The sequence below is a fragment of the Rhinatrema bivittatum genome, chromosome 1 (assembly GCF_901001135.1).
Source record: "Rhinatrema bivittatum chromosome 1, aRhiBiv1.1, whole genome shotgun sequence".
Classification (NCBI taxonomy): Eukaryota; Metazoa; Chordata; class Amphibia; order Gymnophiona; family Rhinatrematidae; genus Rhinatrema; species Rhinatrema bivittatum.
Genome location: NC_042615.1, coordinates 609097333 through 609112422, shown reverse-complemented (window position 1 = coordinate 609112422; position 15090 = coordinate 609097333). Strand labels below are relative to the sequence as shown.

The following is a 15090-nucleotide window of genomic DNA, read 5'->3' as shown; positions in this document are numbered from 1 at the left end:
ACGACATCTTTGCTCCATTAGCAAAGATGGGTTTATAAAAAGATTTGGACAAATTTTCTTTAGGAAAAGTCCATCAACAGTTATTAATTTAAATGGACTTGGGGAAAGCTGCTGTATGGACTCTACTTTTTGGGATCCTGCCAAGTATTAGTGACCTGAATTCACCACTGTTAGAAACAGGATACTGAGCTTGATGGACCTTTGACCTGACCCAGTATGGCAGTTTTTATTGGTAGAGCAATTCTGGGAGGTTGCAATGTTACAAGCTTATAATGCAGTTATAAGGTGCTTGCACATCATGCCTGATTGGGACCATGCCTTTATACAGCACTGGTCCTCCTCCCAACTGCTGCACAGGATAGTTTCGTCATGTGTCTCTTCCTTGGAGCTTGGTCAGGGCTGCATCTTCCTGCAACAGCAGGTCCTCCTTAACCCAGCCTGGATGAGGCCATGGTGCTAAGTTCTTTATCTCCTGGGCAGGTGCCACATTAAGGGGCGGATTTTAAATGCCCTGCGTGCATTGGCGCGCCTGTTTTGCATAGGCCGCCGGCGCACTCAGAGCCCCGGGACGCACATAAGTCCCGGGGCTTCGTAAAAGGGGTGGGGAGGGGGCGTGTCGGGCGTTCCCGAAATGACGTGGCATTCCGGGGGCGTGGCGCAGGCCCGGGGGCGTGGTCGAGGCCTCTGGACCAGTCTCCGGGTTGGATGATGGCGCGCCAGCAGCCCGCTGGCGCGCGCAGATTTACGTCTGCTTTTAGCAGGCGTAAATCTGCCAACAAAGGTAAGGGGGAGGGTTTAGATAGGGCCGGGGGGGGTGGGTTAGGGAGGGGAAGGTGGGGGGAGGGTGAAGGAAAGTTCCCTCCGAGGCCGCTCCGAAATCAGAGCGGCCTCGGAGGGAACAGGCAGCGCGCGCTGGACTCGGTGCACCCCCTTGCGTGCGCCGACCCCGGATTTTATAAGATACGCGCGTATCTTATAAAATCCAGTGTACTTTTGTTTGCGCCTGGTACGACTTGATTCAAGTCGTATGACTTGAATGACTTCATAGCTTACAAATAGTCATTTAATAGGTCATTGCCTGTTTCTGACTGCTTCAGAACCCAGTTTGGAGAGGTGCCTGTCCTTGAAGTGAAAATTCTTAAAGATAGAAGAAGACAGTGGTAGACTCTGGAACCTCTTGGGGAATTTTTGTAGAAAGTAAATTTTTATAAAAGAGATTGCCTTAATTTGACCAACAAGCTTTGTGCTTTCCCTATGTGGGGGAAGCATCAGATGAGCCCTATGTAACAGAAGGTTCCTTAGGAAGGATTCTGGGTGAGGAAGACTCCAAAGTCTCTTGAGTGTTGATGCAAATTTTAGGATGTGTGTAGCTATACCATAGGAGAGCAGAAGCATCCAGTCACTGTGCTGAGGATTTTTTTGGAAAGTGTAGTATTTTGAATGGCCACGCTATGGCATCTTTTCTGGTAAAATTATACTTTGCATGTGCACTGTATAAATGTGGGAAGAGTGGTTAATGGATTCTTATGGGACTGTTCTTTTTTTTTTTTAAATAAGTATTGGAGAGGTTCTGTAGAAGGAGTGTTCCTCCAGTATACTGGGACTTCAGGTTTGGTGGGAGGAGTGGGGAGGTTTCAGGGACTCACCTGGAGGTGGGCTGCTGGAGCACTTTTCTCAAGGGGAAAGGCATTTCTCCCCACAGAGGGGACTCTTCCTGATTTCTGAAGGAAAGTGGTGCAACATTGGCTCTCACCTTTCGTGGCAACCTGGAGGTTATGAAGGTTTGGGAGGCTTGAGTTACAGAGAATTCACCCGAGGAGTGGGTTTGCTTGAGGTGGCCTCCTTTTGAGCCTCAAGTGAAAAGCCTGAGGTAATAGAGGTGATTCGAAGGGAAACTGACTAACTAGGGGACCCGGCCTGAAATCTGGAACTGGAGTAGAGTCTGGAAATCTCATGGTCGTGGGAAGGAATTGTAGTGTAGGAGGCTACAGAAGAGCGAGAGCCGGTGACACATGGGAAATCTCTCTTGCTATTGCTTGAATGGGATTTGAGAAGAAACAGTTGGAGAGTTGCCAAGTTTCTATCGCATATGGAGAGAAACTGTGTCCAGTGACTAAATACAGAAAGATCTAACATTGTATACTTTGTAAAAACTGTGGTCTATTAAGGAAAATTTAGTGTTGGAAGTGAGAGGAATTAGTTCCAGGTATACAAAAGGATTACAATGAAAGGGAAATGGGGGAGGGGTAGTGTTTGTAAGAAGCTCTATTTTACTCTTCCAGAGTCTCTGCACTTACTTTCAGATACAGTGCAGTTCAAGAAGATGTTAGAGGCCTTTGGTTGTAGGGACGGACTATTTTCTTTTTTTTTTTTTTTTTTTTAAAGCTCTTAACATCGTTTAGTCAGGTTGATGGGTATTGTCAGTTATCAGCATAGTGGATATATGGTGTACTATATTGTGATTATGGCAATTCTTTTGTATTACTCTATTATGCCAGATCTAGTTCATCTATCAGTTGAGCTCCTGTCTAATTGTGTGCATTTGGTTTTATTTTATGAATATTTTAACTGTAATGCGCTTCATCCTATGTAAATGTGAGTAATAAGTCAAACTAAACTAAGGAGAAAGCGTAAATAATTGAGCTATTATATTTAACCCTTTCCTGCTTTGTGTACCTATGCAGCCTAGCTGTGCAAGCATTGTAATTTAATTTAATCATTGACTTTCACTTATGTCACATACTGACTGCTGGTGGAAACACCAGGAAATAAAAGTTCTCAGGTCGATTTTAAAAGCATTGGTCATGCAAAAATGCCCACATATGTGGACTGTGCGTGAGCAACGCAGATTTTAAAAAGCTGCAAAATATGCGTGTATATACCCAAGTATGCCTAAGGAATAAAGGGCAGGGAGAGAGCCAAGATTTGTGCACTTAACTATGTATTCTAAAACCGAAACCCGCAGTGTATGTATGCTAGATATCTGTGTAACTTTACTGCAGGCCCTGATGAGGATCTGCAGATCTCAAATTTTAGGGCATAGAACAAGGTAAGAACTAGAGGTACAGATCTTCATTTTCATACACCACAACGGAATTTGCGTTCTGCTAACACAGGTTTACTTTCAATATAATCTCCTAGATTAGCACATTTTAAATAGTGTGTGAGAGAGATAGCCCTGTCTTTAGCAAGCCCTAAATCATGGAACTCTTTATCATCTGATTTAAGGCTTGAGTGTAAATTTCGGACATTTAAGAAACTAAAAACTTGGTTATTTCAGCAGGCATTTAGTTGAGCACACATGAAATCTCTATTTTTCCCTCTGCCATATTTTTGTCTCTAATTTAATTTAATTTTTTTTATTACCTTTTAATTTGATTAATTTTATTCTATTTTGATGTGTTTTTTATGTATTATGTGACTGTGTTTTTTATATTTTTAATTGATTATATTTCAACTTACTTTTGCTATTTTTATACTTAAATTATGTGAACCAGTATGATGTCCCATGAATATCAGTATCTAAAAATAAATAACTGGACAAACTGCTGAACTAATTGAAAAACTGGGATTGTGCAAACATGTTAAACTTCGCTGACATATGCGCGTAATGTGGAAAAGACAAGCGCGCTAGCTGTACTCAAGTAACCTCTTAAAATTAGGAGCATACTTGCATGTGGTTGGGGCATTTTAAAATGCACGCTCACGATTAAATTTCAGTATATTCTCGCTTGTTCACCAACATGTACATGTATGGGTGCACGCATGCTCATTTTAAAATCATCCTCTGTCTGTCTGGTTCGGAATATATCCTCTGAATTGAATCTCTCTATTTTCTGGTTAATGCTAGTCTTGAGACAGCAGCTGGGGGGGAGGAGATTTCTTCCAGTTGGAGATCGCTGTCCAGCTCGGGACATGACATGCCCATGTTTGCTTCACCATCTGCTTGACCCAAATTCTTTTTGAGCCCTACTGAGAGACTGGCAATCTGCTCAATCAGGTGTTCCTCTCACGTTTTATGTGCCCCGTCAGGATGGAATTATACCTGGCCAGATAACAGTGCTGCTGCTGAGGAGAGAGAGGACAGAGGCACTTGTGCCAGGATCTGGTTTCCACTGACAAACTTAGATCTTCAGAGCGAGAGCCATGATAGTCTGCTTTAGCAAAAATGACAAGATGCGGGTGGCACCTTATAGACTAATCAATCGAGGCATGAGCTTTTGAGGACAGAGGTGTGGAAACGTTAATAGCATTATAGTCCAGCCTACTGACAAGTGAGGTAAGTATCGCACTTACTTGGGTTGTGAGTAGGCTGGACTATAATGCTATTAACACTGTTTCCACACCCTGCCTAATGCAGTGCCTTCTTTGTTCTGTATTCCCTCCTCTATTCCCCCATATATTTTACCCACCTCTGTCCTTGAAAGCTCATGCCTCAATAGATTGGTTTAGTCTATAAGGTGCCACCCGCCTCTTGTCATTTCTACTGACAAACAGGTCGATACAGTAAAGTGTGCTCCGTCGGAGCGCACTGTCACCCTGCTCTGGACGCGTGTTTTCCCTTACCCCTTATTCAGTAAGGGGAGGAAAACACGCGGCCCACCCGCGGCACCTAATAGCGCCCTCAACATGCAAATGCATGTTGATGGCCCTATTAGGTATGCCCGAGCGATCCAGTAAGTAAAATGTGCAGCCAAGCCGCACATTTTACTCTAAGAAATTAGCGCCGCCCAAAGGTCGGCGCTAATTTCTTCCGGCGCCAGGGAAGTGCACAGAAAAGCAGTAAAAACTGCTTTTCTGTGCACCCTCCGACTTAATATCATAGCGATATTAAGTCGGAGGTCCCCAAAAGTAAAAAAAAAGTAAAAAAAAAAGTAAAAAAAAAAATTTTGAATTCGGCCCGCGGCTGTCGGGCCGAAAACCGGACGCTCAATTTTGCCGGCGTCCGGTTTCCGAGCCCGTGGCTGTCAGCGGGCTCGAGAACCGACGCCGGCAAAATTGAGCGTCGGCTGTCAAACCCGCTGACAGCCGCCGCTCCAGGCCAAAAGGAGGCGCTAGGGACGCGCTAGTGTCCCTAGCGCCTCCTTTTCCTCGTTTGCACCGCGTCAGCTCATTTGAATACTGAATCGCTCGCACCGGGAGAGCGGGCGTTCGTCCGCTCTCCCACGGACTTTACTGTATCGGGCTGAAACTTGGTTATTTTGCTCCTTCAGTTAATTTCATCTTTGTAGACAAATTTGTTTCTCTAGAAAAAGGACACTAAAAATCAACAAGGATTACTTGCAATACATTTTATATAACTTGATGGTTAATCTAAATTGTTCTAATTGAAGCAGAAGAAAATGCATGTATCCACGTTCAGGGCTATGGGATAACGTCACCATTTGAATGTTTGGGCTGGCTGCTTTTGCCTGTAATAGAGGGAAACTAAAACACACTTGCTGTGATGATGGCTCCATAGTGGGCCCATACTGTTTGTTATGGGCAATCAATAACATTAACTTTTCCTTCACGTGCTTTGTCGTGAAGTGCCTGTCGTTTTTGGGTCAAAGTCTGATGAAGAGGGCAGTGGCTGAATGGGGAAAGTGTCCCGTCCCTAGAAGTGATTTTGCAACAGTGGAATTAAAATGGGCTGGCAGGGGGTAATGTCTTTAGTAAATAGTAAGACCCTGCAAAATATTTTATGGAGTGTGGTTGGCAGAGGAAAGAAAGAGAAGGAAGGTCTTTTTCTTGGGCATTTTTGTCAAGAGAGATTGTGTGGAAAGGCTCCTGGCTTTATGCAGTTCTAATACTGTGGCAGAATTTACCTATTGCTGTGGAATTTAAGGAAACATTCTGCTACTGGTTAATATCTGAAGTGTTTAAAAAAAAAAAAAAGCCTTCTAAGCAGTAAACAGAGCAGCCGTCGAACTGGAAAACTTATCCCACACAGCTGACCAGATGGGACTTTCTGGAAAGTATGGCAAACAATTCAGAGAACTGTACTTCTGGACAGTGATTCCCAAATCTGAACTGAGGGACCCCCAGCCAGTTTGGTTTTCAGAATATCTGCAATAAATATGCACGAGAGAAATTGCTTTCACTGCCTCCTTTGCATGCAAATTTATCTCCTTTCTGTTCATTGGGGATCTCCTTGAAACCTGACTGGCTGGGGGTCCTCCAGGAAAGGTTGGGGAACCATTGCTTTAGGGTGTCCCTGGAGACCATGCAACTTACGAAATTCCAATGACTTTTAAATTTTCTTTTCTCCTCACTTTTCCAGTCGTTTGCCTCTAGGCCTGTGTTTTTTTTTAAACACCTCCCATTTGTGCTGGATATAGGCATAGATGCAGGGGATTAAGGTTGATGCTTTGTTTTGCTCGTGGTATCTTACAAGCCTGATTTCACCGCTGCCCCTCCCCTCCCCCCAAGAGGTCAGTGTGATTTGAATTACAGGTGTTAAATTTTTGCCATGGCAAAGAAAAAATAATCACTGCTATTATATAAAAATATGATTGTTACTCTTTTTACATAGCATACATTACATTGCTCTAATATAAGCTGTGTAAGGAATTTTTTTTTAAATAATGCTTTGTCTGCTGCTTTATTCATGGTTTGTCTTCCTCTGATCTCATTATGCTAATTACCTGTTACAGAATTACACACTTTCCAAAAATCCAAAGTGTAGTATAAAAAATCGTAATAATAAAGCAGAAAACAGTACATGTTGCGTGTTCAATTCATTTGGAATTAAGTTTGAAGTTACTGGTAATTACTTTTAATAAACAGTGTAATCTTTTTTTTAACCACTTGGTGCTGCTATTGCATCACAAATTCTGAGTATTAGGGTCTGCACGTTTGAAACTTCTTTGAGAGCCTTGATCTTGTTTTATCTGAGGAGCCTAAGATTTATAAAAAACACTGAGCTTTCAAGACTGTACTAGTTCTTTCTTCAGCCATTTGGAGTTTCAAAGGATTGCATTTAACGTCATGCTTGGACAGCTCTTGCCTCTCCTTTTGGGGCTGATGTAATAAGCTGCGCCAAACCTGTCGCAGGTTTTTGCGTGCGTAATTACGCATGTTTTCTGTGCTAATTTTACAAGTGTGTGTAATAACGTGTTCAGTATGGAAAAACGCATGCACAAACCTGCTCAAAGACCCCCTGGCAGGTTTTGTGCAAGTACATGCAAACGGCATGTAAAGGAGGTATTAACAGGCAATGCAGGGAGCTGCTCTAGCAGGGAGATCTGTTAATGGGTTGTGTGTTTGTGTTTTTTTTGGTTAAGTGGGTTTTTTTTAGTACCTGAGTCAGGGCAGGAATAAGTTGAAACACCTGTCGGATATATAAGCCATGCTAACTGTAACTTAATTCTGCTGCATAATGGCTCTGAAATATATTGCTTTAGTCCATCTTCTAAACTGATTACCAGACTAAATGACTGGGCTTCACACCTTCCTCCAGAACTAAATGTGAGCTCCACCTATCCCAGTCTTGCAACAAGGACGTGAGTGACAAACATTAGTGGCCTGGGCATATTAAGACTCTCACTCACCCAGAGGTGCTTCTTGTAGACATGACCCAGGATTTACCCTTGAACTTTGTGTGTTTGTTTTTTAATGAACTCTGCAACATTTTCCCATTAGCGTCTATTTTAGTGGCTGTTTTTTCCCGTGGCTTTCTGCATCAGATGTTAAGCGTGGGTATTGGCGTGTGTATTTGGTCTTGCATGGGTGTTTTTGTGTGTGGGTTTTTTTTTTTCGCATATCATTTTCATTCCATTCTCATTACATCCCATGTGTGCTGCAGAAAAATAGTGTATTTCAGAGCGGATCTTATTGCATCGGCCCCTTTATAACATGAGGAAGCAAGGCGGCCGCTCGCTGTTCCATTTCCCTCTATCCCCCCTGTACACAAAGACACTTACAACTTTATGGCTTAAAAATGAGGCCGCAGTTTATTAACAACATAACCTGAGCCAGCAACTTGTTAATACAATAATCCAAAACATTGCCCCCCTCCCCCTTTTCGTTGTGCTCCTCTTCACTTACCACCGTGTCCAATGGTAAGTCTGCTCCGTTCCCCCCCCCCCCATAACTTACCCCGCCACGGCACCAGTGAGGGTATGCGTGTGGCCTGAGCATCTGCCCCCCCCCCCCCTTGCTCTTTAGGCCTTCCCGTGTAGCAGCCCCAAAACTACACGGGCATTCTCTCTCTTTCCCCCCCCCCCCCCCCCCCCAAATATCCTTCACAATTGAAATACAATACATTCCAACTTATGGCTCAGGTTTTCTGTCACAAACAACAGCAAACTCTTTGCCTTTGTTCCCCCACTGTGGCCTTCCTAACTCGAGTGCTGTTCTAATCCTTCCTCCAGGGCATTACTGAATAAATCCATTCCAATGTCCGAAAGGTGCACCCCATCACCCAAAAAGAACCCTCCCAGCACCTCCCATGACCAGGCATACCGAATCCAAAAACCTTCCTGTTGAACCAACCATTTCCCAATTTGTCGATTTCAACATTTTAACCCTGTTAAGCCATAAAGGCTCTGCGCAATGCTTGATACGGATTATGATATCCGACCATCCGACTTTTGTCCTGGGCATACTTGCAGAATATGCGCCAAGTCCTTTCTCATGATGGCCACTAAGTTACGGCAAGACATTTTGCCAATATCATTTCCCCCCAGATGTATGATCAAAATCCGAGGTGCACACCACGTTTGAACCTTTCCTTGGAGGAAAGAAAGCAGCTCCTCCCACACCATTCCCCTTTTTCCGAACCATTGCACCCTCCATTGGTCTGTATTAAAATTCAAATTTTCGCCATAAGGCCTCTTAGCTGCTCGCCTTCGAGAGCGATGCACGTATGAATGGCCCATGACCCAGGCACATTCTCGGATACCGTCCACCCCATCAGTATCTGCAAGGCAAAGCACTGCATTAGTGTACAGAATTACCCCACAACCCCTACTTTCCTATTTACGCACATATGACCTGAAAACTGTAGACTTCCAGCGACCGAGCCTTTGAATCCTGCTCGCTGACCATCCCAACTCCGCTGCCGAAGTTGCTGCTCTTATTCTAAACGAATGTGTCGAGTACAGTCTCGCATCCCACCCTAGCCTTTCCACCACCCATTGTAACACACGTGCAAACTGAAAGATGGTTAACGGCAAACCATTTTCGTGCACCAAAAAGAAACCCCATACTTTTGCCCGAACCCGTACGAACTCTTGTGCACAACGCACCGGGCACGCCACCTCCTCCCTTGCTCGCACTAATGAAATCCAACAGCCCTTGCCAGATTGATCCGTTTTGGATTTCCTAATCCTCAATTGAACTAACTGCTCATACACCCAAACATCTTGCACCATCAAACCATGCCCATCCCCCTGTGCCTTGGACTTTGCAACTAATTTGCTGACCCGCAAAGCCCCAAAGAACGCAAACGCGAACGATATGCGAAACCTTGTACCGAGACATGCACACTGCCTCCAGTTGTTCCGCTAACTAAGTCCGGGTACCAGATAGGTTTCTGCTGGTCTCCCATATAAGCGTATCCTCTACCCCAGCCTCTCAAGACTCGTCTGACTAGAAAACTATTCAGGGGATCCCTTCCACCCCTTAGTTTCTGAAAGAAGGCGAAGCCTGCCAATTGGCAACGGACCGACCCTAAAGAGTAACCTTCCCCCTTTGCCCACAAAATAAACTGTACCACCTCTTCCTCTCTTGCTGCCCCGCTGTTCTACCCCAAAGTCATCAAAAACCGAGCTACCGCTCCTCTGCCTGACAGATAAGATTTCCACGTAGCCGGTGCCAATGATTGACGTATCAGGTCCCAGGTGTCATCCTGCCGAGCTGACACAGGTGCTCTGGGAAGACCTCCCCTCGCAAACTCGCTTGAGGAGCCTCGGCCCTGAAGACGTCCCACTTGAAACGAGAGAGCATCAGCGATCAAGTTACCCGGCATGTGCCTTGCTCTTATCGTCACATTCCAGTGCATGCATAGAAAAACCATTACTCTAAGCAGTCTAGATACCCATAAGCATTTTGCAGCCTATCTGTTCACCACCTGCACCACTCCTAAGTTATCACACCACCATACCATTTTTTTATTCTGTAGGTCCTTCCCCCAGATCGTCAATGCTACTATAATAGGAAAAAGCTCTTAAGAATGTAATATTTCTTGTCAATACCTCATCGACCCACTTATCTGGCTTATGCTTCCGCACACCACCGCCCATGAAAATATAAACCGAAACCGCATGCTCCCGCTGCGTCAGAATATAACTCCAGGTCCTTGTTTGAGACTTCTGCTTCTTACATCATACAAACTCCATTAAATGAATCTAAAAATCCGTCCCAAATTGCCAGTTCCTCTTTCACTGCCCTAGTGACCCGGATGAAATGATGTCCTGCCTTCACGCCCACAGTTCAGGCGGACAGCCGACGAATGAACGCTCGACCCATTGGTATGACTGTACAGGCAAAGTTCAAAGAACCTATCAGCGATTGCATCTTCCTCAAGGTCACTTTCTTGGCACCATGGACTGACCGCATGGCTTTGTGCAACTGGATGACTTTATCAGCTGGCAGGCGCGATACCATGTCCACTGAATTTAATTAAGTGCCGAGAAAGGTAAGTCTGGTGACCGGCCCTTCGGTCTTATCCTGGGCTATCGGCACTCCCAATGACTTAGCTACTTCCAAGAAACCTGTCAACTGACTCTGGCACTCGTTGGACTCGCTCGCCCCAACGAACAAAAAATCGTCTAAATAATGCAACATGCTCGAGCTCTTATTGGACTGCATTGTAACCCATTGAAGGAAAGTGCTAAATGCCTCAAAAATGCACACGAGACCGCACAACCCATGGGCAAACAACGATCAACAAATAGCACCCTTCAAAATAAAACCCTAACAGGGGAAAACACCGCAGATGAATTGGTAACAGCTGGAAAGTGGACTCAATGTCTGCCTTGGCTAGCAACGCCCCAACCCCCGCCTGACGCACCAAGGTTATCGCCTCTTCAAACAACACATATTGTACCGTGCACTCCCGCCTCGGGAGAAAGTCATTCACTGATGACCCAACCGGGTGCAATAAGTTCAAAATCAACCGGAACTTGCCTGGCACCTTCTTTGGGATAACTGCTAACAGTGACAGATGCATCCTATCAAAAGGCCCCACAATCCTACCCTGTAATACTTCTGCCCTCAACTTTTCTCTCGCCACGTCCGCTAATCTGTAAGCCAACCTGGCATTTTTTTGCCCTGCCCCCGGGCCCAAATAAGGGATGATGAACCCTTCACTAAACCCGTTCCTTAACAATGCCGCTGCCTCTAAATTAGAATAACCCCGCAAACTCTCCACCAAAGCGGAGAGCTCAATCGGTGATTCGGCCTTCTGATACAACACCTCACAGCTTGTTACCTTTTGCAAGGGCAGGCTCCTTCCCCTGGGAGCATTTGATGGCTGGGTGTGCCCCTCCACATGAAGCGCATGCTTGCCTGAACTTGCATTCAGGGAACAAGCATATAAGCTTGTACCTCCAGCACACGTCTGAAACACCGCCCGTGACCTGTCCTCCCTGTTTAGGCCTTTTATTAACACTGGAACCTCGAAAGGAATTATCCTTGGCTACTCCACCCACTGCTCCCCCTGCTACCCCACTTTTGCTATATTCCAATGCCCTTATTTGTCATCTGTGTTAACCACAGATGAATGTCCTGAGATCCCCAGGACATAAACCTGTTACCTGCCATTTTATCTCTAAATTTTTCGTCATAGTTGAGCCACGCCCAACCATCATCCCTAAAAGCACCTAAAATGCTGTCCGCATAGGACAGCAGTGCTCCATATTGTGTGGCATCGAAATGACTTACTACGCTAGCAAGGCGTAGAAAACCCCTGACCCAATTAACAATATTTTTCGATATTTTTGGGCCTGTTCCTTCACTTCTATTCTTCTTTTTGGCCCTCTTTTTTTTTTTTTTTTTTTGTCTTTTTTTCCCCTTCTCTTCCCTTCCAGCAACTTAAATATGTCCACGAATTTACACCTGCACATTCTTTTAACCAGTCGCTTGGGAACCTCCTCCCACAATTTTGTTAGGGAAGCTAGCGCTGGGGGTCCCATATCCTGCCGAGGACCTTCCCCCTAAAGCAGAACTCCTACCTGGACCCTCGCTACTTGAACTAGTAGATGATGATGAGGAAGTCGAGGAACTTTTCCTACGGGACCTTTTCTTTTTCCTTGTCTGTCCACCGCTACTCCCCCCACCTCGGCATCCCTGCCTACCTGCCCCCACGCCTGAGGTTCCGCTTTCCCGGACTCCTGCTGTTCCTTTGCTCTGCAGCTTATCTCCAGGCCACTGCGGTTCCATCGATCCCATCCTGGAAAGCTCCCGCTGCGCCTCAGGCGCCCGCTCTCGCCATTCCTCTTGCCTCAACGTCCCTGGGACCCCATCACTTTCGGTGCCTGAAAAAAATCCTCCTGTCCCGCACTCCCTCTGTCTCTCAGCTGATCCCCTCCCCTCCTGACAAACACCCCTCACTCCCCTAGAAGTGCTCTGTTCCCTGTTTTGACCTCGTGGATGATCTAACACCCAATCCTCCCCTTGGTACCTGGCCTCACCCGGGTGCCCTCCACCCATCGGTGGCCACCCTCCAAAACTCTCAGCCCTCCCACTTATCTTACCCAGTGGTAATCGGGACCCACCTGTCTCTTGGTTCAGGTAGTGCCTAATGATGTCAGCTACCACTGCCACAGGAATGCTGCGCCCCTTCCTGTGTGGGACAGCTGAAGGACCCCCTGGGGAGGGGGAGGGTCGACTGCTGTGGGGACCCGGCCCGTGCTGCGGATTCCTGGGCGAGGACCTTCTATCCTGGGCCCCTTTTACTTGTACTGTCTCTAGCTACCTGTCTCCCTTTTATTCCTCCCCTCTGCATGCCTGTCACCTCTTTCCTTGGCTGCTGGACTTGCTCTCAATGCCTGCTGCTGAGCACCCAGGGAGTCTATGTCCCAGCCCCTTGCTCCTGGGCTCCGCCCCCTACTCATCCGGGCCTGTTGGGGAGCTGGCACTTCGAACACTGCTGTGTTCGATGCTGTTCTGCGCTGTGGGCGGGCCGCCCGACTTTTCCTAGGCCCCGGCTGACCCTGCAGGGAGGCCCCATCGATTCCCCTTGCTGTCTGCTTGATCGGGCTGAGGACCGCATGGTCATCTTCGGGGGGGTTGGGCTGCTCTGGCGCGCGTGCGCTCTGCCCCTCAGCTGGGGCATGGTAAGGGTAATAGTACTTCGGCGATCTCTGGTGAGGTGGACGGGGGACACGCCGGTGAGACCAAAAAAGGGGGGGAGCCTGGTGGGCCTCGGGTTCCGTGCTGCTCTCTCTGGAATCAGAGGGAGGGGGGAAGGGCCTGCTGGGGGCCGAGGGAGTGAGGGTCAAGCCGACCGCGGCGGCTGCGGAGGCGGGGGGGTGTGTGTCAATAGGTACATGGAAACTTACCGGATCCCCCGGGGGGGGCTCCTGCCCTGGGACCACCGCCTCCAGCCCGACGGGATCGGGCCTCTGGCGTCCCAGCTGAACCCGCGGCCTGCCTGACTCTCACTCTCCTCATGATTTGGCACTACTGTCAGTACCACGGCCGCAAAAATAAAAACGACCGGCAAAAAATAAAGCAGTTGAGAATCAACAACAAGCAAAAGCAGGATTCTGCTGCTTGCTTCGCTGTAGATGCCCACTTTTAAAGTCTCTGAGCTATGATTGAGCTGTATCTATGCTGCATCATACTCTGGTAAACTTTTTATTTTTATTTTTTTTTGCCTGGAGAACTTAACAGGATATATTTAAACATATAACTGATTAAGTTAAAAAAAACAACAACAAAAAACAAAAACAACCCTCCCCCTCCATGCCCCAAAAGAATTATAAAAGAAATAAATTAAAGTTGCAGGCCATAGTAGCCCGATTGTCCTCCAACCCACAAGATACTTAAATGAAAACGGCCCCTTTGCCCAAGATGTACCAGTCGCTGGTACTGCCCTTCTTTGCTCTACGAGGTAGACTCTGACAGTAAGCTGATATTTAAGTCTTTTGGAGAATTGGGATAGGAGCACTTGTGGGATTGGGTGCTGTACTCCATAGGCTTTTTATACTTTTTGGGGGTGTGAGAAATTAGACCTGCTGGCTGAGGACTTTTTTTTTTTTTTTGGGGGGGGACGGGGGACGGACCTTAATCTGCTATAAAACATAAACAAAAATTATCCGGGTAAACACCATCTCAAGTAACTTAGGACTTCTTTCCATCACGACCAGACTGACGTGGATAAAGTTAGATGGGTAACGCTGAATATTAGTGCCACTTACCTAAGTTTAAGCCCTGCTCTCCCAAAATGCTCCCACGTTATTTTTATTTTTTTATTTTTTAATCTGGCTAAATGTTATCCAGATAATGACTGACTTGATTAAAGCTTAGCTGCTCAGTGTGGGAAAATGTTTAATCTTCAGGTTTGTCTGGCTAAGTCCCAAACTTAGCCAGATAATCCCTTTTTTTTTTTTTTTTTTTTAAATAAACTCAATATGTACACATCAATACAAATTCCATTTTTGGAGATCTTGTTTTTTGCTTGTAACTTAGAAATTGGTGCTATGTCATTCTATTGTGGTTTCTCTAGATCCTTTTCCTGGGTTTGTAATACTTCCTACCTTAAGACCCATTTTCTTGGGGAATGCTTGCTAATGTTATGTACTTTCAAGGTAGGGCTGGTGTGTGTGTTTTTTCCCCCAGTTACATGATATTTGGCCCTGGGGGAAATCTTGCAAGCACCCAGATGTTGAAAAGCTTTATCTTGTTTTCACAGTGAATGATCTTGGAGGTGACATCAAAGGTGATGGCAAAAGCTCATCGGCTGCCGACAAAGTTGTGGAAGAAATAAGAGCAAAAGGAGGAAAAGCAGTGGCCAACTATGGTATGTTATACTGTTCTCAGGCGTTAATCCTGACAGCAGTGCGGCCAGCTTTTAGTAATTAGGAATATTTTCTTTAGTAAAATGGGAAAATTAATATTTGGAAAGTGGTGCGAGATCAAGCATGGCGATTCCCCAAACAG

At 46.0% G+C, this 15090-nt stretch overlaps 1 protein-coding gene across 1 annotated transcript in view; it reads left to right on the top strand.

Annotated features, from left to right (window-relative positions):
• Positions 1 to 15090, top strand: part of HSD17B4 (hydroxysteroid 17-beta dehydrogenase 4) — a 424146-nt gene that overhangs the window by 32898 nt on the left and 376158 nt on the right. The window contains exon 3 of the mRNA XM_029620119.1: positions 14843 to 14950. Within this exon, the coding sequence (XP_029475979.1) occupies positions 14843 to 14950 (108 nt within the window). The remainder of the gene's footprint in view (positions 1 to 14842; positions 14951 to 15090) is intronic.